General features: G+C 37.1%; 1 protein-coding gene and 1 pseudogene across 1 annotated transcript in view; both read left to right on the top strand.

Moving 5' to 3' along the window:
* LRRC9 (leucine rich repeat containing 9) overlaps positions 1–24,735 on the top strand; it is a 109,710-nt gene that overhangs the window by 65,598 nt on the left and 19,377 nt on the right. The window contains exons 20-26 of the mRNA XM_027770423.1: positions 2,605–2,730; positions 6,058–6,192; positions 7,554–7,731; positions 10,454–10,674; positions 11,651–11,773; positions 17,074–17,204; positions 20,648–20,756. Coding sequence (XP_027626224.1) covers positions 2,605–2,730; positions 6,058–6,192; positions 7,554–7,731; positions 10,454–10,674; positions 11,651–11,773; positions 17,074–17,204; positions 20,648–20,756 — 1,023 coding nt within the window. The remainder of the gene's footprint in view (positions 1–2,604; positions 2,731–6,057; positions 6,193–7,553; positions 7,732–10,453; positions 10,675–11,650; positions 11,774–17,073; positions 17,205–20,647; positions 20,757–24,735) is intronic.
* LOC114007168 (uncharacterized) lies at positions 22,493–22,615 on the top strand (annotated as a pseudogene).

Raw genomic sequence — 24,735 nt, 5'->3', positions numbered from 1 at the left:
ATTTGCCACATTACTAATTCCATATTGTCGAATTTCTTTTTTGCTCAGTAAAATTGAAAGGTATTTTTCTTTTGCCAAAGCAAACTTCCGCAAACCGTGGTCGACTACGTGTGAGCCCAGCGACATAGCCATTATGCTAATTGCTGGTTCCCACACACATGGTCTTTAAAAGGTCCATGGAAAAATGCATATTATGAAAAAATGCATGGATTTCAAATTTTTTGCACCAAAATAAATTTGTATCTTAATTCCATTTTTCCATGGACTTTTTGGAGTCCCCATGTCTGTTGAGACCATTACTACAGTATAACTACTCTTTAGATTTTCTGTGAAGATTACCAAAAAGCATGTAAAATACTCAGAGAAGAGTAGAGACAGGAACTATATAAATATAAACTATGATTCTCTTAGCATTGCTTCTATTTCTGTGTGTTGCAGTATAATCTTGAATATTTGGATGCAAGCCATAACCATGTGATAACCCTGGAGGGCTTTCGAGGTGTGATGAAACTGAAGCACTTAGACTTGAGTTGGAACCAACTAAAAAAGTCTGGTGATGAAATAAATATGTTATGCAAGCACACCACAAGTCTTCTCACTCTTGATATTCAGCATAATCCCTGGCAAAAGGTATGCAACAGACACGTTTATAAAAAAAATAAAAAAAAAATAAAAAAAAAAAACAAGCATTTTTATTTCAAAGCCACGTTTTCATTATTTTTCAATAATAGCTAGAAATAGGCAAATTATACTTGGTTTTCCTAAACTTCCGTTAAGTCTTTCATAAGTTGATTTTAGAGTAGTGATCAAGTGAATCAAGTGCTACTGTAAGAAAAAGGCTATAATTTCGTGTCAGATATTTTCCTAACCACTAATATTTTGAGTGATTAATTTCACTGCCATTTGCAAACCTCCAGAGGGTTTATATAGTTCATTGTGCCAGAACCTTACTGTAATGAGTCATAGACTCCAAGAGTAACACAAGACAGTGAGAGAAACACACTGCTAAGGCGGCAACAGACTTGATTTATAATATATCCTAACCTGCGGTTGAGAAACGTGTTTTACAATTATACCTTGCATTTCACATTACTTTTTCTCTATTTTAAATCCAGATGTCACCTGCATTATAAAGTCTTAATGTTCTGTTATAAAAGGCAATTTGATTGAACTTTACTTTCTCTCATTACAGAAATATGTAAACTACTGCTAAATAATTTCAGTATTTGAGATTATATTTAAGGGTATCTCCACATATTTAAAATAAACCCCACGTCCCTAATGTCAAGAATCTTCCTTTCTTTGCTTTTAAAAGGTACACGTAAGGTGGTGTCCAACATTTTAAAAAGGGACAAAAAAATGGGACCAGCAGGTGGCGTGGCGGTTGGGACTGCTGGTTTCCCACATGGCCGACCACGGTTCGAGTCCCAGACCTGGCAGCTTGCTTTCTCACTTTCTCTCTCTCACTCTCGCTCTGTTCCTCTATACTCAAATTAAAAATAAATGAATAAATAAAGTTAAATAAGATAATTTTTTGAGAGGTTTTCACTATAGGGCGCGTGCGCTCACCAGACAGACAGAGACAGACATAGAGACAGAAAGCAAGAAATCACCCCCCAGAGGGGATGGTCATGCCACAATCCCTTCTCCTCCATTCTCCTCTCGGGATCTTGGGCACGCACGCACATGCACCCAGCGTGAGTTTTAAGCCACCGGGTCCGGAACACAAACTGCGGTCGACTACGTGGGAGTCCAGCGACATAGCCATTACGCTAACTGCTGGTTCCCAATAAAATAATTTTTTTTTATAAAAAAGGGACAAAATATGACTGGCTCTAATAAATTGGCCACATTACTAATTCCATATTGTCGAATTTCTTTTTTGCTCAGTAAAATTGAAAGGTATTTTTCTTTTGCCAAAGCAAACTTCCTGGATGATCAACTTCTCTCCCTGTTGCCAAACTGGATGGCAAGGGCTGATGAACCATACTGAATCGCACATGAGTTTACTAGCTTACTGCTGTCCCGCATAAACAGAAGTCACTGCAGTCATTAACATTTTTCACCACAGTCACTTTTCAAACGCTTATGGGATATCCCCCTCTTCATAAGAGTAGAATCATCTGTGTTCAAACAAAAGATTAATTTTTAAATAGAATTTAATTCCAAGTGTTATTTAAGGAATTAAACATACATATATTATACATACACATAGATAAATATAATAAACACAATACAGGCCAGCAGGTGGCATAATGGTTAAGGCACTGGACTCTCACATGACCCGTTACGGTTTGAGTCCTTAACTTGGCGGCTTAAAAATCATGCTGGGCATGTGTGTGTATGCACCCAAAATCCCAGGAGGAGAATGGAGGAGAAGGGATTATGGCATGGCCATTCCTCTGGGTGGTGATTTCTCACTTTTCCTCTCACTGTCTCTGGTGAGCACATGCATCCTATGGCAAAAACCTTTTTTAAAAAATAAATTCAATAAACATACCTGCATAATTTCAAATTATGTCAAAAGGAAGGAAGAAGTACTTCTTTCTATGCCATAACATATTAATATTTTGTGAAAATTAACTTTTTGGTATTTTTCCCAAGCCAGCCACATTGAGGTTAAGTGTTATTGGCAGATTAAAGACTCTTACACATTTAGATGGACTTCCCATTTCTGAAGAAGAAACAACAGCAGCTATGAAATTTATCGCTGGAACGAAGGTTACTCAGGTTAGATATTATTGTTTAAATGTCTTATGCTACTTAGAACATATAAATATCTTTCATACTCTTTTTCTGTCATTAAGATTTTATATTCTCTCTTAGCATGTTAAGTTAATCAATATAAAGCAATTATACCACTTCTTTTTTTTAAATAATTATTTCATTTTAATTGTATTCATTCATTTATTTTAACTTGATCAGACACACACACACACACAGAGAGAGAGAGAGAGAGAGAGAGAAAATGAGTTAGTAAGCCACCAGGTCCAGGACTTGAACCATGGTCGGCCATGTGGGAATGTCCAGCGCTTTAACCACCATGCCACCTGCTGGTCCCACTACTTGTTTTTTTCTATTTAAATATATTCCCATTGAAGTACCAATTGGTTGTATGGATTCTCTAGATACATCCCTGAACACTACCCCAAAAAAAATCCCCAGGGTAACTTTTTTTCCCCTAGTCACCTGAACTCACCAGAGTTCTTTCTAGAGCCTACAGGGAAATAAATGACTTCTGAGAATGAGGTAAGCTCAGTGGCCTTGAGAAGTCGTTTGGTAAGTATCTACTTAGTAGTGACCCCTTGCGTCTGGCTGGAGAGAACACAACCTATTAACACAGGGGCAAGGGAAATGCCTGTGTTATCCAGATTAAGAATGATGTAGTATAGCCAGGGTAGCTTTGGCATTGAATCTCTCTATGCTAGTTATCTACAGGTTTACCTTTTTTTTCTTTTTCTTTTTTTTTTTGGTGGGGTATTTGTATATTTCTTAAATAGTATAATATTTAATATATTCAACATGAAGGAAATAAACTTTTTGTTTTTAAAAATATATTACCACTCCTGAATAAGAGTTGGAAATTTATCCTACTAGAAATTCAAACCTACTAAAATCCTTTATAAGACAATGTGATTTTTGACACAGAGTTACAAACAGACCAATGAAACAATAAAGATTTAATATAGACCCATACATTTGTGGAAACTTGATAAATAACAGAGTGACCTTTCAGATCAGGGAGGTTATTCAATAAAAGACATTAGAACAAGTACATTAAGGACCTCAATGGAAAGGCAAAACCAAAAACCAAAAATATTTAGAAGACATATCAGAGATTATTATTGTGACCTTGGATTAGAGAAAAATTTATTAGGCAAGAAACAAAGAAACTAAACCATAAAATTTTGCGTTTTTCTACATTAAAATTAATTTAGCTTTTCTTCTAAGGACACCATAAAGAAAGTGAAAAGATAAGCTTCACATTAGAAAAACAAATTTGCAACACAACTGACAAAAGATATTCTTTAAATATCCAGAATATATAACAACCAACTGAACAGAAAAATGAGCAAAAGATTTGAACAGATACTTGACTAAAGAGGAAATCAGAATAGCCAGTTAATTTAGGAAAAGACATTCTACCATGTTAATATTCAGGAAAACTAACATTAACTAAAAAACCACAAAACTAACATTAACTAAAAACTAACATTAACTAAAACTAACATTAACTAAAACTAACATTAACTAAAACTAACATTAACTAAACATTAACTAACATTAACTAACATTAACTAAAACTAACATTAACTAAAACTAACATTAACTAAAAAACCACAAAACTAACATTAACTAAAAAACCAACATTAACTAAAAAACTAACATTAACTAAAAAACCACAAAACTAACATTAACTAAAAATTAACATTAATTAAAACTAACATTAACTAAACATTAACTAACATTAACTAACATTAACCAAAACTAACATTAACTAAAACTAACATTAACTAAAACTAACATTAACTAAAAAACCACAAAACTAACATTAACTAAAAAAACCACAAAACTAACATTAACTAAAAAACTGGGGCCAGCAGTTGGCAAGGTGTTGGATTCCCACATCGCTGACCATGGTTCAAGTCCCGGACCCAGCAACTTAAAAATCACACCAAATACATATGTGTGTGTATGCCCAAAATCCCAGGAGAACAGAGGAGAGGGATTGTGGCATGGCCATCCCCTCTGGGGGCATAATTTCTAACTTTCTCTGTCTCTCTCTGGCAAGCACATGTGCCCTATGGCAAAAACAAAAACAAAATCACATTGACCTACCAATTTTTGCCAACTTTACAGATTGACAAAATTTTTTTAATCTGACAATATCAAGTTTTAGTAAGTATATAATATAAAGATTATAACTGGTACAACCACTTTTGGAAAACAATCTGGTGTTATCTAGTAAAGCTAAGAGTGTGTGTGTGTGTATGTGTGTGTTATACATAGCCACAACCCAGAAATTTTGCTTAGGGGTATATACGCTAAAGAACTCTTGCATGAATGTACCAGGCAACATGCTCAAGAATATTCATGACAGCAGTGTTTATAGTAACAAAAAAACTGAATCAGCTCCAATGTTCATTGAGAGGAGGATCATCGAGAGAATACTATAAAGCAGTGACATGATGAATAAACTATAGCTACATTCAGAAGTATAGATCATGAATATATTGTTGAGCAAAAATGAATTCATAGAAGAATGCATACATATTATTCAATCCACATAAAGTTCAAATATGTGCAAGACTGAACAATATATTACTTATGGACATAGACATAGGTAGGGCTGTAAAGAAACCAAGTGAATGTTAGACTTAAAATTCAATGGGACCAGCAAATGGCATAATAGTTTATGTCACTGGACTCCCATGTAGTCTACCACAGTTTGAGTCCTGGACCTGGTAGATTATGGATGGATCATATGGGTATATTACAGTGATCCTCTCAACCTCATAAATATTATCTTGCGGTTTGGTGTTTGCTAAAACAATATAAAAGAGTGAATAATTAAAACTATCTAGATATTGAAAACATTTTAAGGCAAAAGAAGTATTTTATTTTAAAATTGTTTACTGGGGACCAGCAGATGGTATAATGATTACGTCACTGGACTCCCATGTAGTCGACCGTAGTTTGAGTCCCAGACCCAGTAGCTTAAAACTCATACCTGGTACGTGTGCATGCATACCCAAAATCCTGAGAGGAGAATGTGGAGAAGGGATTGCGGCATGGCCAATCCCCCCAGGGGGTTATTTCTTGCATAGTGACTCTGTTTTTCTTATAAGTGCATGTGCCCTATAGCAAAAATCTCTCTTAAAATAAAAAAATAAATTGTTTATTGGGCCACTCACCTTTCCTTGAAATAATATTTATAACTATATATATATATATGTATATATATATATACACACACACATATACACTACACATTCACACACACATACATGAACCTCTATATGCTATTTTCTTTATTCATCTTTTTTATTTTATTAGTTATCTCTCTTACGGCATTCTAGTACTAAAGAGAAGAGACCACGGATACTTAGTATATGGCCGTCTGCCAAAATTCTAACACAAATATCAAGGTTAGGACCACATGTACATCTGACTGGAAACTGGCACTTGAAGGTAAATGCTAATTCTATTAAACTTAATATAAAAGCTTAATTTAAGCTTATTGTCTAGTCAGCCTTGGTCTGTACATCATAAAGAGGGCACAGAGGGAACCAGCAGTTAGTGTAATGGCTATGTCGCTGGACTCCCACGTAGTCGACTGCGGTTCGTGTCCCGGACCCGGTGGCTTAAAACTCACACTGGGCGCGTGTGCGTGCGTGCCCAAGATCCCGAGAGGAGAATGGAGGAGAAGGGATTGCAGCGTGACCATCCCCCCTGGGGGGTGATTTCTCGCTTTCTGTCTCTATGTCTCTCTCTGTCTGTCTGGCGAGTGCACGCGCACTACAGTGAAAATCTCTCCAAAAAAAAAAAAAAGAAAAAAGAGGGCACAGAGAGGTAAGGAGCAGATTTTGGAGGAGAGCGAACAGAAAGTATGCTCTGAACTAGAGGGTGGACTCTGGTAATATGTCAGATAGGCAAACAAACTTTAAAGGCTCAGAGCCAGAAATCAAACCAAAATTGGGCTGCAGGGATAAGAAATCCTGGCAGGAGAATTGGGAAACAGGTCAGAATTCAGCCAAGGATAAGGGAAAAGGTCATGGAGTACCAGCAGCTTCTCACTGCATAAGGTGCCCTTCCACCTCTCTCCGAAAGTAGAAAGTGAGCTAAGAGAGGCTGACCCTTGGAAACGGGAGGTATCAATGGCACTATTTTTGTTATGGGATATATACGTAGAAAGTCAGATGTGATGCAGACCCGATTACAACTTTGACTGACCCCATGGGGAATTCTGGAATTAGAACGGCCCTTTAAATTTGTCCCAAGGTGGCTTGAAGTGGCCAGGCCTTTCTATTGCCCCTCCCCATTGGCTGTGGGTCAGCCTGGGAAGAAGCATTACCTTGGACGAGGCAGCTGTGCAGCTGAGGCAGTCGTGAAGGGACTGACAGCTGAAAGCTCTCTGCCAGCAGCACTCTCAGCAGCTGGGACAAGTCCTTCGCTGCAGTCTCTGACTGGCACATCACAGTGTCACTAATACCATATAAGTCCCTCTTGGAGTTACAGTCCTGGAGTTATAAAAATTGATTTTGTAAATTAAGAGCTTCATAATATAAGAGTAATTCAAAATATTTATGAGAAATAGAATTAAAATATGAGTTTATTTTGGTGCAAAATTTTTTAAACCCATGCATAGAATTTTTATATTCCACATAGCCCATGAATGTTCTGAAGATCCGCTCATATCTTTAGTCTCTGAGGAATTCTTTTGATGTTTACTGCCATGTTTGAATTATTTCATTAGCCCTCTTCATCTTATAATATTGGTGGAGTTAACTTAGAAGATTCAAAAGTAGTATGTAATGTGCATTATTTTACAGATAACTGCCTTAAATTTAGATGGACAACATCTCTTTGAAATCACAAATTTAGAAAAACTGGAGAATTTGAAATGGGCATCATTTAGCAACAACAATCTCACGAAAATGGAAGGCCTGGAATCCTGTATCAACTTGGAAGAGCTCACATTAGACGGAAACTGCATCTCAAGGATAGAAGGTAAGGTACTTGAGAACTTCAATATCTCAAAAATAAGAATGTCTAAAGAACCAAAAATAAGTAACACTGAGAACAGAAATTCTGAAGAGAGAGATCCCTCGAGAATTTCCAAGGTTTGTGGCAGAGTACTCTAAATATCTATTAGTGGGGCTTATGCCTAACTGTATATAATGAGTCAAACGAACTGACCTCCACCTCCTTTGCCTTTCGTTCCTCCCCTCTGTGCCAGTGTCTGTCATCTATGCCAAACGTAGCACATACAAACCAAGTAGTCGTAAGTGTCTGTAGCACTGAATAAATGTAGGAAAGAAGTATCCTTTTGAAAAAGATAAAGCAGCACAGATCATTTTTCAAATTGTGGAATTAAGATTATATTTGAAAATTCAAAGACCTTAACAAAAAATGAAAATTATATTCACAAGAGGTTAAAAATCATATATTCTATACATAACATTTTGTATGGTTCCACCTGAAATTAAGCAGCTTTAGTAACATCTAATTAATAAGAGAGCAATATAATATAATTTATTGGGCTATTTAAAGCTCAATATTAAAATGTATCTTTCTGGACCAAAGACTTCTCTTTTCCTCCTTCCAAGTTTCCTAGATTCTCTACTTCATCTGGGTTATGCTTATTTGCAGCTAAAAATCAGGAATTTAGACAACATGTTTTGGAATATATTAAGTTAAATATTTTCTGACTTCTTCCCAGCTGTAGTTTATTCTGACTCTCATTTAATGCTTTGAAACTAAAGAAATTGAAAGTTTCTACTACTTGACTAACAAATTATCTTATTCTCACTCTCCATATACTCAAAAGAAGCACATGCACACAAATATATATAATTATTTGGGTGAAGATTATTTCTGGATGTGCATTTTGATAATATTGTCTTTGTCAAGGAGAGAAGGTAAGAATTAGAAATCATGGCTGGGAAAGAGACTTAATTTAACTTTATCCATGTTTGAATTAGATTAATTCCAGCATGTGTATACTACCTTTTTCATAAAATAGAAAATGTTACTTCAAAAAGTTATGTACAGAAATACAAGTAGTAACTATCTTTGAAAATAGTATGTATAACATTTGGTTACATTTTGTTTGGGCTGTTAAAATGTTTCTCAAACTTCCTTGATCATAAAAGTCACTTCAGATACTTATTGAAAATACAAACTCATGTGCCTTTCTCTAGATTTCAGTTGAGAAAATCTGGGGGTAGCTCAGTATCTGTGCCTAAAGTCACTGCCAATCTTCCATTCCCACACAGTACAGTACTAGTTTTGCTTGGTATATACAACGGAGATCTTATTAGACTGTTGGGAAAGTCATGACCTATTTTTCTATGCAAAACTGCACCATGACTTTCCCAGGGACCCAATATTTCTTCTCCAAACTTACTGAAGAGTAGAATCCTCTAATGTGCACATTGCTTATGCCCTTTTATTCAAAGAGAATAGTTATCCCCTCTAAAGTTTAACAGAGATTTCTCCTATATTTCTCCAGACATGACGAAGTTTAATATCCATCTAAGAATTTCTGTTTTAACGGTTTTATTCCACCTTGTCCTAGATTGATTTACTTTCAACATTGTAAAGTCTCATGATAGAGTTAGTGTGAAAGGGGAGAATGGTTAAGATTTATGGAAGATGAATTATTTGTCAAAACTTATAACTGATGTTTTTCAAACATCACCCTGTTTAACTCCATAACCTCTTTGAAGTATATTTCAGTACATCCATTTTGTAAATGAGAAAACTGAGGCTCAGATGTTACATAATTTGCCTATGATTTCAACTCTAGGAGTGATACTTTTATAGCCAACTATGACCTCAAAGTTATCATCTTTCAACTGCACCATCCTGCCTACAATTAGAAAATGCCTACAGTACATAATACATGATTGTGCTGAGAGGTGCCCCTTTCTAAACTTCTGTCTTAAGGTACTTTTCTAAGCTTGCAAAGGTAGGAAAGACTAACTGGTTCTTTTTAATACAAATGAAACTTTAATTAGTAAAACTTTCCAGAGCATTGTACTCTAGTTCCTTACTCTTAGTATTTTAAAGTGAGGACTGGTGATTACCTCAAGTTTTGTGTACAGCTTTGTATTGTCATGATGATATAAATCTTAAATTAATTACATACTTTTAAGGTTATTAAAAGGTAAATTCAGTATATCCTACATAATGCCTTTCCTTAATGCCTAAGAAGAATCTACTTAGAAATCCAAAATAATTTAATATATGAGATGAGACTTTATATTTAAAATTATATCCTGTTTTTTGTTTTATTTGTTTTAGATTTTGCCATAGGGTGCATATGCTCACTGGAGAGAGACAGAGAAAGACAGAGAGAAGAAAGTGAGAGATCACCACCACCACCCCCATCAGGGATTGGTTATTCAATCTTTTCTCCACCACTCTCCCCCTGGGATTTTGCGCACATATGCAGATGCATGTGGCATGATTTTCAAACTGCCAGGTCCAGGACTCTAACCACAGTCAGCCATGTGCAAGTCCAGCACCTTAACCACCATACCACCTGCTGGCCCCAAGATTGTATCCTTCTTATATAAAAGGAAAAAAGTGATGGTTAGTATTATAGAATCCTTAAAGTCATTTGAACTTAGAAAAAGAGTAAAAATAAAATGAAAATGAAAAATTATTTTTAAAGTTAATCTTTTGGTACTATCTGGATCTTTCTTTAATTCATTTATTTTTCTAGGCATTTCCAAGCTGACTAAATTAACCCGCCTCAGCATAAATAATAATCTTCTCACTGGTTTGGAAAAGCATACTTTTGAAAACATGCTCCATCTTCACTCCCTTTCTCTTGAAAACAACAGAATCAATTCACTGAGTGGCTTACAAAAAACTTTTACTCTAGTTGAACTGTATATAAGCAACAATTACATTGCTGTCAATCAGGAGATCTACAATTTAAAGGTGACCATCTGGGGTAGTAACTTTTTGCCTTTTCAAATATTTATTATTTCTTTATACTATGAAAGTAATGCACGTTCACTGTACAGAATTTAGAAATGTAGGAAAATGCAAAGAAAATTAAAATAAAAATAACAAGATTTATTAAAATATGTTTGCATTTGATTTATGTGTACTACAAATGAAAACAAATGTGTGTAGCCATCACGTCACCAGTGTGACAACCTTCTGCAGTAACTTTTTTTTAATACTCAGTTAACCCAGACCCCTTTTTCTAACTAGTGCCTTTTAAAATATTTCCAAGGATTCCGTCCCCTTTGGTTGGGGAGTAATTTTAGTCCCTCTTGCCCTCACTTCTCTTATCCACACCTACTCAGAGCCATTCCTTCATGAAGAAGGCATATCCCACGATTGAATGTAAATTAGAAATATAAAATTTTTAAAAAGACATCTGAGAAATTTAAAATTAAAAAATACGCATCAAACTATCTGTTTTAATAAGAAAGCACATTTTCTCTTAAGATAAATTATGCCACCCTCTCAAAAGGCTGAGCATTCTAGCTTTATCCCTGTTCAAATGGCAGTGCCTTCCATTCCTGTTTTATCTGTGTGCACACATACATACCATTTAATAGGCCACCATTCCATAAACAAAGTATGTTGTCTTAAACATAGCAAGGTTCCACCTTAACATCTACCACAGATATGTAAGGCTTTTAGCACCAAGATCCTAAAATGGATTCTGATCAGATAACATAGACCACTGAAACATTGCATAAAAGTATACCTTGCTGGTCTGAAAGGGTAATCCCTGCACTTAAAAGTACACTTAAAAGCCCTCAAATCCTATGAAATGATAGACAATTCAAATATTAGAATTCAAAGATAAGATTACATTCTCAAAGGGAATTAAACTAACTGGAATGTTATAGACAAATAGGTGGATACAGATAAAAACGTATATATTTTTATTACCTAGGGTTTATGCAACTTGGTCATTCTAGACATATATGGAAACATTATTATATGGAATCCAGAAAACTACCGATTATTTATAATATTTCATCTTCCAGAACTGAAAGCTTTGGATGGAGTCTCGATAGTAAGTTGTTTTATGACTTTTAGCATTTGGTTCAAGTTGCGTATTCATTTATCCATAGGCCATAATCTTTTTTTGTTTTTTGTTTTTTTTGGAGAGATTTTCACTGTAGGGCACGTGCGCTCGCCAGACAGACAGAGAGAGACATAGAGACAGAAAGCAAGAAATCACCCCCCAGGGGGGATGGTCACGCCGCAATCCCTTCTCCTCCATTCTCCTCTCGGGATCTTGGGCACGCACGCACACACGCCCAGTGTGAGTTTTAAGCCACGGGGTCCGGGACACGAACCGCGGTCGACTACGTGGGAGTCCAGCGACATAGCCATTACGCTAACTGCTGGTTCCCATAGGCCATAATCTTTTTGAACATGGATTCATCACTAACATGATATCCAAATGTACTATGCCTATTAAAATCAAAGTCTCCAAAGCTTATTTTAGATCTGGGTTTTAAATATTTTTATTAGGCCAATTTTATTTTTTAGAATTATTTTTATGTAACTTTATTTATTTATTTATTTATTTATTTACTTTTTTATTTTAATTTGACTAAAGAGGAACAGAGTAAGGGGAGAGGAGTAAAAAAGCAAGCCACCAGGTCTGGGACTCAAACCATGGTCATGTCTGGCCAGTTCTTAATTGTTTGAATTGAGGCAGAACAGGAGAGAAGGTCCTACTTATATTTATACCCACTAAATTCACTGCATAAAAGATTAAAAAAAAAAAAAAACAGTTTTCTAGGGCAAGATAGAAAAACTATGCTCTGGAGGAGCCCCTTCATCCTCTTGAACCTAAAAACAGCTTCCTATTTCCTAGAAAAATACAGTGTTAATAATTAAGAAAAATATATTTGAGTTAGCAAATGTGGCATATCAACATTACTAGTGTGGACAGAAGTCTGACTACTTTTCCTATTTTTCCAAAATCTTTTCAAAAGGGGACTGGGGAAGTCATGCCCACAAACATTAACAGACCATTTACTTTCTATTAACGGGATTCTTCCTACCTCCTGCTCCTGGCATAGTATCTTTGAGATGCATATTTCAAGCAATTAGTGTATTCTTTTGCTTATCCCTTCCCAAGACACAGAACTTCCCTTTTTCCTTGAAATATAGATTAAGCCTTTCATTAACTAAGACAGGGATCTTTCCTTCCAATCACGGACCTAAGAATTTGTGGAACACACCTATAACCTACAAGCCCCCCCCCTTCTACATGTCCCCCCTTTTTGGGCCAGACCAATGGGAAATCTTTTAATTAAATGTTGTCTGTCAATCTCAAAAGCAAATAAAAGGAGCCTCTGTACATGACCACCCTGAGAAAAGGCATGTATTCCTCTTCTCTGGCCTTGGTTACACAGTTGGTTTGGAAATAAACCGCATTAATTATTAATTATTAATTTTACAGTTGGTTATATTTTTTTCCGTCGACACTAGTAAACAAGTAAAAAAAATTAAAAAAAAAAACAAAACCATAGACCTTAGTTCTGACTATAAAAGCAACATTGGAGATTTGGATTCTCTAACAGGCAACTTCACACAGCTCCTTATTTCCCTGTAACAGGGTGTAAGTGCATTTCAGTGTGTGAATAGGAGGGTTCTCTGTGCGACCTTGCCTCAGTCCCATTAGACAAGAGAGCTCATCAAAGCTCTAGAAAGTTGAGATAGTCCTTGATTACTTGGGACTGTCAAGTGCTCTGAGAAGTTTGCGAATCTTAGCCCTGGTTTTTAAAGGACCTTTCACAGAATGGAGAATTTTAAGCATTCTCATTCCAACACATTTAATTTCCTAAAATCTTGTATTCTAGGTTTTATTTTGTTGTTACCTTTCACTGAGGGATGTTTTGAAAGTAATTTAATGGGAAAGCTTGTGTTAGGGTGCCACTCTACAGAGCTGGAGCCATATGGAAGATGGTGGTTCAGTTTGGAAAATGGCTGGCAGGGAAGGCTTGGGGAAGTATCACCCTATGAAACCGGGTTGAGAGTGCCTTTCTTTTTCTTTGTCTTTATTTTTCTCTGTCTCTCTTTATCATGAAAGTAATAAAAATTTTAAAATAATCTTGAAACTAGTACTGCATTTGATTTAAAGGCATTGTTGAGAAGCTTATCCTTCCTTCTCTCTTTACTCTCTCATTTAGAAGGCCACATGAGAAAGTAATTACAGAGAAGTTTTGATAAAGTCATTATAAAGATAAGTATAGAAAAAAACATTTTCTTCTAAGGATAAGCTATCTTCTGCTTACTGATAATGACTACTATTTATCTATTTTTATTTCCATTTTGGCCACCTAAAAAGTCAAATTTATGATTCAATAATAAAAACTGCGTAGGATCTTACTGTCTGCCTGTTCCCTTCCTAGTTTTTTTTTTCTTTTAGAAAGGTTTTTGCTATAGGGCATGTGCGCTAGCCAGACAGACAGACAGAGACAGAGAGACAGAAAGCGAGAAATCACCACCCAGGGGAGATGGCCATGCCGCAATCCCTTCTCTTCCGTTCTCCTCTCGGGATCTTGGGCACGCACGCACACATGCCCAGCATGAGTTTAAGCCACCGTGTCCAGGACTCGAACCTTGGTTGACTACAGGGGAGTCCAGCAGCATAGCCATTACGTTAACTACTGGTTACCCTTCCTAGTTTTTAATCTGTTCTCATTTATATTATTGTTGGTCTTGATTTTCCTTACCTATGATTTTATTTTACTATTTGGTTATATGCATGTCTTGTAAACTGCCACAAATTTTTTGTGGGATGAGGGAAAATATAAATTTATAAGTACATAGTTGGATGTGAAGATTAGACTGAAGAGTTTAGTCTTTAAAGAGGGGACATGGGAGTACAATGAAGATTTTCAAATAGACGGTTAAAACCAAAAATACATATAAAATTATTTAAACAGGGTGCTAGATAGTGGCACAGTGGGAAAATGTGTCACTCTGTAAAACAGACTTATATGGGAAGATTGCCAGTTTGCACTGGGAGACAGGCTGATTATGCCAGCACGGTATGCCTGTGACCCAAGCTGGCTAAAAATGGGGATGGATCTTAGGATCAAGATCTTTCTAGTATCTCCTTCTCTCTTTCTTACTCTTTCTGTTTCTCTCACTCGTGGAATAAAGAAACATTTAAAATATTAAAAAGTAAAAGAAAATTACCATGGGGCCAGCAGGTGGCCTGGTGGTTAAGGTGCTGGACACTCCCACATGGCTGACCATGGTTTGAGTCCTGGACCTGGTGGCTTGCTTTCTCACTTTCCCTCTCTCTCAGGTCAAATTAAAATAAATGAATGAAGAAATAAAATAAAACAAATAATTATTTAAAACAAACAAACAAACATTGCCGGGGCTGGCAGGTGGTGTGGTTAAGGGCGCTGGACTCCCACATGGTCAACTGCGATTCAAGTCCAGGACTTGGTGGCTTACGTTCTCACTCCTCCTCCCCCTTTCTCTCTCTGTCCTTCTCTGGTCAAAATAATAAATAAATAAATAAATAAATAAATAAATAAATAAATAAAGTTAAATAAAATAATTATTTAAAATAAAAACATTGCCTAAAGAGAGACAGTAGAGACAGTAAAGAAATCTAAGTGCCACTAATGCTTTTATTTAGAAAGCACAAAGAGGAAAAGAAGCTATGAAATGTGATAGTAGAGGTAGATAAAAGAGCAATATAGTCCTGAGTGTTTGGGTTGTAAATGGACCTTAGAAATGACATGATCAAACTCCTTTATTGTATGGATGAGCACAAGGAACTCCAGAGGAGTTATATGGCTGGTTCCAAGTTACATGACTCTTTAGTGGCAAATCATGGACAACTGAGCCTCTCTGTCCGAAACCCCTCATATATAATAAGCATGTTGCCTTCTTCGAGTGGGAGGGGACACCGAGGGAGAACACAATCTATGAAGAACCAAAGAGCAGTCATGTGTTTTCATTTTCTCCTTTTTTTACTTTTAAAATATTATTTCTCCATTATGAATTCAGACGTGAAGTTTTAATGGAGTAGAGAAAAAGGAAAGGGGTTTGAATAAAAGTGGGCCAAATGACTTCTCAAGTTTACTTAGGTCAAATAGAAGCCCTTTGTCTAAAATAGGTTGGCAAATTGTGGCCCTTGGGCCAAATGTGGCCTGCCACCTGTTTTTATAAATAAAAAATTTTGGAACATGTCCATGCCTGTTTGTTTATATATAGTCTATTACTGCTTTCATGGTATAATGGCGAAATAAATAGCTATAATAGAATAACCGCTGCTTGCAACGCCTTTAACATTGAGTGGCTCTACAGAAATTGTTTGCTAACTCTAGATTTAGAAGGGCTCTAATAAAATATTGTTTACATAACTGTGAAAACTACAAAAGCAATCATATTTCTAAGGTTGAATTCATGTGGTTTTTAAAACTTGCTTTGAGATTGTATTATTCAGGATTCAACCAGAGAAGCAGCACTAGTATGCTCTGTGTGTGTGTGTTTGTGTGTGTGTGTGTGTGTGTGTGTGTGTGTGTGTGTGTATGAAACAATTATGAGGCTAACCTAAGAGGTGAAAATCCAGGTTCTTCCACTTGGCCTCTGTTGACAAACTGGAGGTTCATGCTTCATTAACTGCAAAGCTGGAGTAGGAGTTCATGCCCTCCAGCACACTTCCACTGACTGTCCTGGCTGAAGATAGTCAAGAGTGCATTATGAACAGATACCTCATTATTACTGTATGGAAGTGGAAATTCAGCCTCCCTCCCCATGGCCTCCATTAACACGTGTGTGTGTATGGAGGCAGAGGTGCATTACTTTCGGGAAAGTATGCAATTCCAGGCTCCCATTCAGAAGGATGATGACACAGGAGTGCTTTATTCAGCTGGGCAAGGGTGGAAGACTAAGCTGGTGGGGTTGAAAGTGGGACTCGTTTATTATGTGGCATTTACCTGGAATAGACCTGTAATTTTCTAAAAGTATTTTGTCTTGCTAGGCTTCCTCTTTTTTGTACTTTGCTAGATCAGGCTTTTTTGTGAAGTTCGTTTTGTTTTGTTTTCTCTTATTGACATTTCTGGGTTTCTGACTTCTCCAGCACTCAGCCTGGTGTATATGAATAAAATCCAAGATTTTGTTCCTCAGATCCCAAGTTTCCCAGCTGGTTTGCCTTGTTTGCACTTTTCAGTCTTCTTATGTCTGTTTTCTATAGAATGTGTAGAGGTTTTATCTATACTTCAGAGGAAGAGTGAGAAATGAGTCCGCTCCATTTTTTTACTGAGACCCATAGAGTTAACGTGACTGAATTATCTGAGAGGACACTCCTTTCTAAATGTCCTCATCTAGGAACCACCAGAGACTGAGATGGCAAAAGATTTGTTTGGTGGCAGACTTACTTCTGACATGATTGCAGAACGACAAGGGCATTCAAACTTCATTCAAATGCAAGAGCTAAATTGGACTTCATCATCCATCAGGTACAATAATTATATTACATGCTTTGGACATAAGTAAAAATGTAATTAGTGCTATCATTTTTCTGAGATTTATCCTTTATACATTTCATCTGAATACAAGCAGTAATTCAGAAAATCATCTACTCCAAAATCTCATGCTGACTTTACCACCTTTGAAATTCAGTAGTAATTTTTATACCAGAGACAAGGATTTCAAATGTCATTTTTTTCCCTCAAATAATGTGTTTCTTTTTTTTTTCCAAGCAAAATTTTAACATTACAGCATACTAGGTTTGCTCCTAATCATGTGTCACTCTAATCCAATGCAATCTTACCTCCACTGCCACCATTCCTCTGACACCCTTCTCACAAATGTCATCTCCGTCTCGCACTGAATTGTTTTGAGTTTTTTAAAATCTAACTCGACCTCTCTGGGGCATGAAAGAATACTGACTGTTCTTCACTATACTCTACCTTCCCCCCTTTTTTCCTGTAATATCACATTTTCAATTTCTCTACAAATTTATCAGATTTCTTTATGAGTTCCTACTGTCTGATGTCCTCACAATTTTATTCTCAGCCCACTCTTCTGTCTTCCCTATCACCTCCCTCACATAATTCTCTCTCTCTTTTTTTTTTTTTTTTTTTTTTTGCTATAGGGCATGTGCACTCGCTAGAAAGACAGACAGAGACAAAGAGACAGAAAGCAAGAAATCACCCCCCAGGGTGGATGGCCACACCGCAATCCCTTCTCCTCCATTCTCCTCTCAGGATCTTGGGCACACACGCACATGCGCCCAGCATGAGTTTAAGCCACCAGGTCCAGGACTTGAACCATGCTCAACTACATGGGAGCCCAGTGACATAGCCATTACGCTAACTGCTGGTCCCTATAATTCCCTCTTTTCATCTCATACTTTTTGTTGTTGTTGTTGTTATATGGTGCATATGCTCACCAGAGAAACAGAGAGACAGAGAGACAGAAAGTGAGAAATCACCCCTTCAGGGGAGATGGTCACCCAAAATCCCTTCTCCTCCATTCTCCTCTCAGGATTTTGGACATGGACACACACACATCCAGCGTGAGTTTTAAGCCGCCAAATCTGGGACTCAAACTGTGGTCAACTACGTAGGATTCCAGCAATGAAGCCATTATGCCATTTGCTGGGCTCTCATGCTTTTCTTATTCTGTACTCTCTTCATGGGAAGACTTATCTTTAGCCATAGTTTTAATTTATAGCAGTGATCTCCAAATGTATCATTTTTTAGCCCAAACCTAAGCTCTCCATCTGAATATGTGACTTTCTAGCTAGCATCTAGGAGACAACATTCACCTTTTTTTGCCCAGGCCAAACAAATTTGAGAAAAGTGTGACTTGTTTCTTTTTAAAGTTTATCTATGTCACTTATAGCAGAGAGAACACATGTGCATGATAGAGCGAAGAGGGGGAGCACCCTTGACAAGGTCACACTGCAACCCTCCAACACTCTGCCATTCACCTCCTCCTTGCCTGACAGTTTCCTGGGCATGCCTGCATACCCCCAAACCAACCTGGGGATCTGAACCTTCAGCCCAGCCTACCACCAGATGTACCACCAGGCTGAGCCTGAGTCATTTGGCTTTCTCCTTTGTCCTCCATTTTCTTTCTTTCTTTCATTTCTTTTTAATTGCCAGAGTTTATATGCACCTGCCAGAGAGAGACTGTGAGAGGGAGAGAAAGGGAGAAATCACTCGCCACTGGGGCATGGTCATACTTCAATCTTTTCTCCTTTTTTCCATCCAGTCAGGATTTTGGACCTGTATACACACATGCCTAGCATGTTTTTCAAGCTGCCAGGACTGGGATTTGAACCATGGTCAGCCCTGGATCTAGTTCCCATAATCATTAGGTTGCGAAGTCAGCCATGTTCTCCATTTTATTCATCACCAAGTTCTCTAGAGTCCATGTCTTAAGTATCATCTCATAATTCCTTCTGCTTTCCATAGTCACTGCCATTGGCCTAGGTCTGGCAATGGGCTATTGTAGAAACTCTCTTGGTGATTTTTTTTTTTTTTTTGTGTGTGTGTGTGTGTGGTCTTACATAAAACTTCTCTGAAAACTCATCTATTACCCATACTACCTTCTAAGAATCAAGTTTTATCAGATTACTTACCTTGTCAACACTGTTCAGTGGCTTTCTAGTGTCTACAAAAGTTAATTTTTTGTGTGTGGTGTAGAAGGGCCTTTATTTACTTCACCATTTTATCTCTCTTTTTTTAAAAGAATTTTTTGTTTAATTTTATTTATTCACTCATTTTTTAAAATTTGACCAGAGAGAGAAGGGGGAAAGGGGAGTAAAAAAGTGAGCCACCAGGTCCAGAACTTGAACCGTGGCTGGCCATGCGGGAGTGTCCAACGCCTTAACCACCACACCACCTGCTGGCCTCTCACCATTTTATCTCTTGTAATTCTTACCTTTACTGCCCATGACACTCTATATTTCAGAAGTTCTGATATATTCTAGTTTCTGAATCTCATTCAAATGATGCAGTTGCATGTTTCTGCCCGTGCTTGTTCCTGCTGCACTGCCTGGAACCCTTTCCTCCTAAAATTTGCCTGACACATTTTCTAAGTCTCATCTCAAGCTTTCTCCTCAGTAACATCATGACTTTCTCAAATAAGCTTCCTTTCCCTAAAATGCCACTGCATCTACCTGTATTATAGCGATATTCTTTTTTAAGATTTTCTGACTTTCACTCCTTGAGAACAGAAGGTTTCTTTCATCTCTGTTGTAGCCTTTCCAAACACATTGCACGTAGGGCATACTATGAAAGTATGTTTGATGAAGGAATTGGCTTAGCGGATAAAAGTGTACCATGGGTTTAGGATTTGTTTACAGAAGTGTCTAGGGAGAGATGATTTAGCTCCATGTCCTTCTCTATCACGGTTCGAGTGAACATAGAGCAGTTGTACAGCGATAGACTAGGAATCAAGGGCTCTAATTACCAAAACATCTTTATAGGGTGGCATGCCATAACAGCTTTCAGGAGATCCCACAGGAAAATCAGTTTTCAAAGACCTTACCTACTTTTTTCTTTTCTTTCCCATAGCTAACCCCTTCCTGGCATTTCAGAACCAACCTGCTTCATATCATCAACTTCATTATAATTCCATGAAAATATGTTCAAATATAAAGAAATTCAAGATGCTTATTTTGTTAGTTTATCTTAAAATAGTGCTGTTTATATAATAATAGATGCTTTTCTGAAAGCAATTAAATCCTATGTCATTTTCTGACATATGTACCCAACAAAAATGTATATTTAGCTGATCATTTGACCCATACATCCTGTATTAAAGCAATTATTTCTTATGGCATTTGTCAGATGAGTTTTTTTAAATGCCTCTGGGAGTTGTACATGTAGAAATTAATATTTTCCTGCTCTACTAAAATAATAACTGTATTTAATGTGTGTAAATTCAGAACTGTGGATTTGATTCCAGTTGACCAGTTTAGAAATGTGTGTAATGTGAATCTACAGAACAATAATCTTACCTCATTCAGTGGATTAATCTATCTGCCTAATGTGAAGGTGAGTTACTAATAGATTTTCTTTTGTTTCCTCAAGTTTTTCAATGCAAATGGTAGTCTTTACTTTGGATTAAAATATATTTCTATCATATTAAAGTAAGGAAATTATTCTTAAAGTTTTTGGTTTTGTCTTTTTAAAAATTATATTTATTATTATTTTTTAATTTGCCATAGAACTCATGCACTCACCAGAGAGAGAAAGAGAAAGAGAGAAGGAAGGTGAGAAAGCAAGCCCCCAGGTCTGGGACTCAAACCATGGTCGGCTATGTGAGAGTCCTATACCTCAAACACCACACCACCCACTGGCTCCTTGTTTTGTTTTTACTAAGTGTTTTAGTCTATTCTCTGTTGCTTAATAACTGAATGCTGCTTGAGTCTGGTGACTTCTAAAAAATAGCAGTTTATTTAGTTCATGGTTTTGAAAGTCCAAGGTAAAGTGTGCACATCAGGTGAGGAGCTTCTCCACTAGTGAAAACACTCTGCAGAGTCTTGAGGCTGTGCAGGGCACCATGTGGCAAGACAAAGCAAGAGTGAGCGTGTGTTCATGTATCTGTGTCTCAACCTCCCCCCCCCCTTTTTTTTTTGGAGAGGTTTTTGCTATAGGGCACGTGCGCTCGCCAGAAAGACAGAGAGAAACAGAGAGACAGAAAGCGAGAAATCACCCCCAGGGGGAATGGCCATGCCACAATCTCTTCTCCTCCATTCTCCTCTCAGGATATTGGGCACACACGCACACGCACGTGGCGTGAGTTTAAGCCACCAGGTCCAGGACTCGAACTGCAGTCGACTACATGGGAGTTCAGAGACATAGCCGTTACTCTAACTGCTGGTCCCTCAACCCCTCTTTTTATAAACCCAACAGAATTCAACCATAGGAGCCCCATCCTGATGACCCAATCATCTACCAAAGACCCCATATTTCAATACCATAATCAGATTAATTTTTCACCCTCTTGATCCCATCACAATAGGAACTAAATCTCAATACATAGATTTTGGGGGGACACAGTCAAACCATAGCACTAAACAAGAAAAGGTATCATCTCACAAAATTACTTTGGCTTTACCTCAGTTTTTGTGATCGTCTTATATGCAGTACCCCGCAGTAAGATGGGATGAAAGGCCACTCTGTAATGAGCAGATATGTAATGAAGTTTAGAATAAGATTCTTAAAACAGTCATTGACTTGACTCAGCCATTATGGCCTATAAACATAGAGAAATACCCATCTCTCTGACGAAGGGGCTATTTTATCCATATCAGACTTGGAGAAATCAGGAATACAAATTGAAAAAAGTCAAATAGTTTACTGAGTTCTCAATTACTTTATTTAAAGTGTAATTTCAAGGGACCAGCAGATGGTGTAATGATTATATCACTGGACTCCCAAGTAGTTGACCGTGGTTTGAGTCCTGGACTCAGCAGCTTAAAATTCACACTGGGGAGCTGTGAAATATTGCTTTCAGGGACTAAAAATGAAGATTTTCTGCTGAGACTTCTCCCTCCAGATTCATTTCTAGATTGGGTCAGAATATTCCTCAATTCCCACTGAATCTGATGCACAAAGAGTGAAAAATGGAATGGAAGAGAAATTGCAGGTCATCTCCTTCAGCATGCCTCTGAACACTCAGACTGAACTTCAAGAATTAGGAAGAAACACACAACCCATCAGATGACCAGAAATCAACACAGGGGCAAAAGAAATATGAGAAAGCAAGAAAAATACCTCTCCTCCATATACTCTGGCTTCTCTTCAGATCGTATATATCTTTCGCCTTTTACTAAAGATTTCCATGGAAAAATACCTCTCCTCCAAGGGAAAAGAATAACTCCTTTTCATCCACAGACAGTACATTGGAACTCATGGAAATGTCAGATAAATAATTTAGAGTATTCACAGTGACGAATCTAACAGAAATACAAGACAAGAGAGACAATGAACTCCAGAAGACACAGGAGAGAAGAGCCAACTTCCTCACGATTTTCAAGAGGCGAGGAAGGTCTTGCATGATCTGAAAGAGGAAATACATACCCAAAAAAAGAATCAAATGGAGCCGTTAGAGATGAAGGCTGCAATACAGAAAGTCAAAACCTCCCTTGAAACTATTAAAAATAAACTAGATCATACAGAGGATTGAATCTCAGATGTAGAAGACAGAATCACTGGTCTACAAAAATTCACCATGAAGACTGAGAAAATAGCCCAAAAATACGAGAATAATATATGAGAAATACTAGATACCATTTAACGTCCAAACATCTGAATAATTGGTATCCCAGAAGGTGAAGAGACTAATAAGGGTATTGATAATGTATTCCATAAAGTCCTATAAGAAAACTTTCCAAATCTAGAGAGGCATTCAAAGATCCAGTCCCAAGAAATACAAAGACCCGTAATAGAATCAACCGAAGAGGATCTTCTTCAAGACACATTATAGCCAGATTGACCAAAACCACAAAGACAAGATACTGAAATTGGCAAGAGAATAAAGGTCAAGTTACGTATAAAGGATATCCCATCAGGCTAACAGCAGATCTCTCATCGGAAACAATGCAAAGAAAGAAAGAATGGGGAAATATATTCAAAGTGTTAAGGGAAAAACAATTTCAACCAAGAATACTGTACCCAACAAGATTATCCTTCATATAGGAAGAAAAGACAAGAACATTGATAAACAAAACCTGAAAGAATTTACCAACACCAGACTAGCTCTCCAAGAAGTTTTGAAGGGAGTGGTATACCAGGAAAACTAAATACAGACACACAGAAATAAAAGTTCAATAACAGCTAAGAAAATAAATCTTATTTTTATTTATTAAAGCTAAAACTGCTTTTCTTGAAATTAAAAATATATATTTAAAAATACCTATTTAGTGACCACATTAAACTATATAGCATCAGCTGGGTACTACTTTATATTATATTCATTCATTCTACTCAGGGCTTCATGCCTAAAGTCAGACATGTGTTCACAAGTACATATAATCAGCTGAACTTGCTATTGAAAGTAGTTAGATTAATTAAGATATTTTGTGAATCAATAAAATGTGAGAAATGAAAAGGAATGGAAAGCAACTGTGGACACCAGAGACAGTGTGAAATGAGGGTGAGAAATGGCAGAGGGTGAGAAACGGGGGGAAATAAATATATATATATGAAACAAGAAATGGAAAATTATTTGTCAATGATAGCATGTATGATTAAGCCACTATACAGTGTATTCTGGACGGAAAATCACATTTTGAATGCTGTGATGATGCTCAGTGAATGAATGCAAAATAAACTAATTTTTTTTAAAAAGAAAAATAAACAAAAACAAAAACTCACACTGGGCTCATATGGGTGTGTGCACAAAATCCCAAGAAGAGAATGGAGGAGAAGGGATTGTGGTGTGGCGATCCCCCCAGGGGGTGATTTCTCACTTTCTGTCTCTGTCTCTCCAGCGAGCACACGTGTCCTATACAAAATTCTCTCTCTCAAAAAATTAATAAATATGGGGCTGGCAGGTAGTGTGGTGATTAAGGTGCTGGACACTCCCACATGACTGACCACAGTTCAAGTCCCAGACATGGTGGCTTGCTTTCTCACTTTCCTCTCTCTCTCTCTCTCTCTGGTCAAATTAAAATAAGTGAATAAATAAATTTTTAAAATTAAAGTGAATAAATAAAGTGTAATTTCCCAGTATGTTAACATGTCAGATAATAAAAAGCACACTCAAAACTAAATCTAGGGACCAACAGTTGGCATAATGGCAATGTTGCTGGACTCTCATGTAGTCGACTATGGTTTGAGTCCCAGACCTGGTGGCTTAAACTCATGCCGGGCATGTGTGCATATGTGCCCAAGATCCCGAGGGGAGAATGGAAAAGGGATTGTGGCGTGGCCATCCCCCCTGGTGGATGATTTCTCACTTTCTGTCTCTCTAACTTTCTGGCAAGCACACACGCTCTATAGCAAAAAAAAAAAAAAACAAAAAAAA

Source organism: Tupaia chinensis, unplaced genomic scaffold (assembly GCF_000334495.1).
Source record: "Tupaia chinensis unplaced genomic scaffold, TupChi_1.0 Scaffold000133_1, whole genome shotgun sequence".
NCBI classification, from domain to species: domain Eukaryota; kingdom Metazoa; phylum Chordata; class Mammalia; order Scandentia; family Tupaiidae; genus Tupaia; species Tupaia belangeri.
The sequence above is the reverse complement of the archived record's forward strand: the minus strand, read 5'-3'. Positions and strand labels throughout refer to the sequence as shown.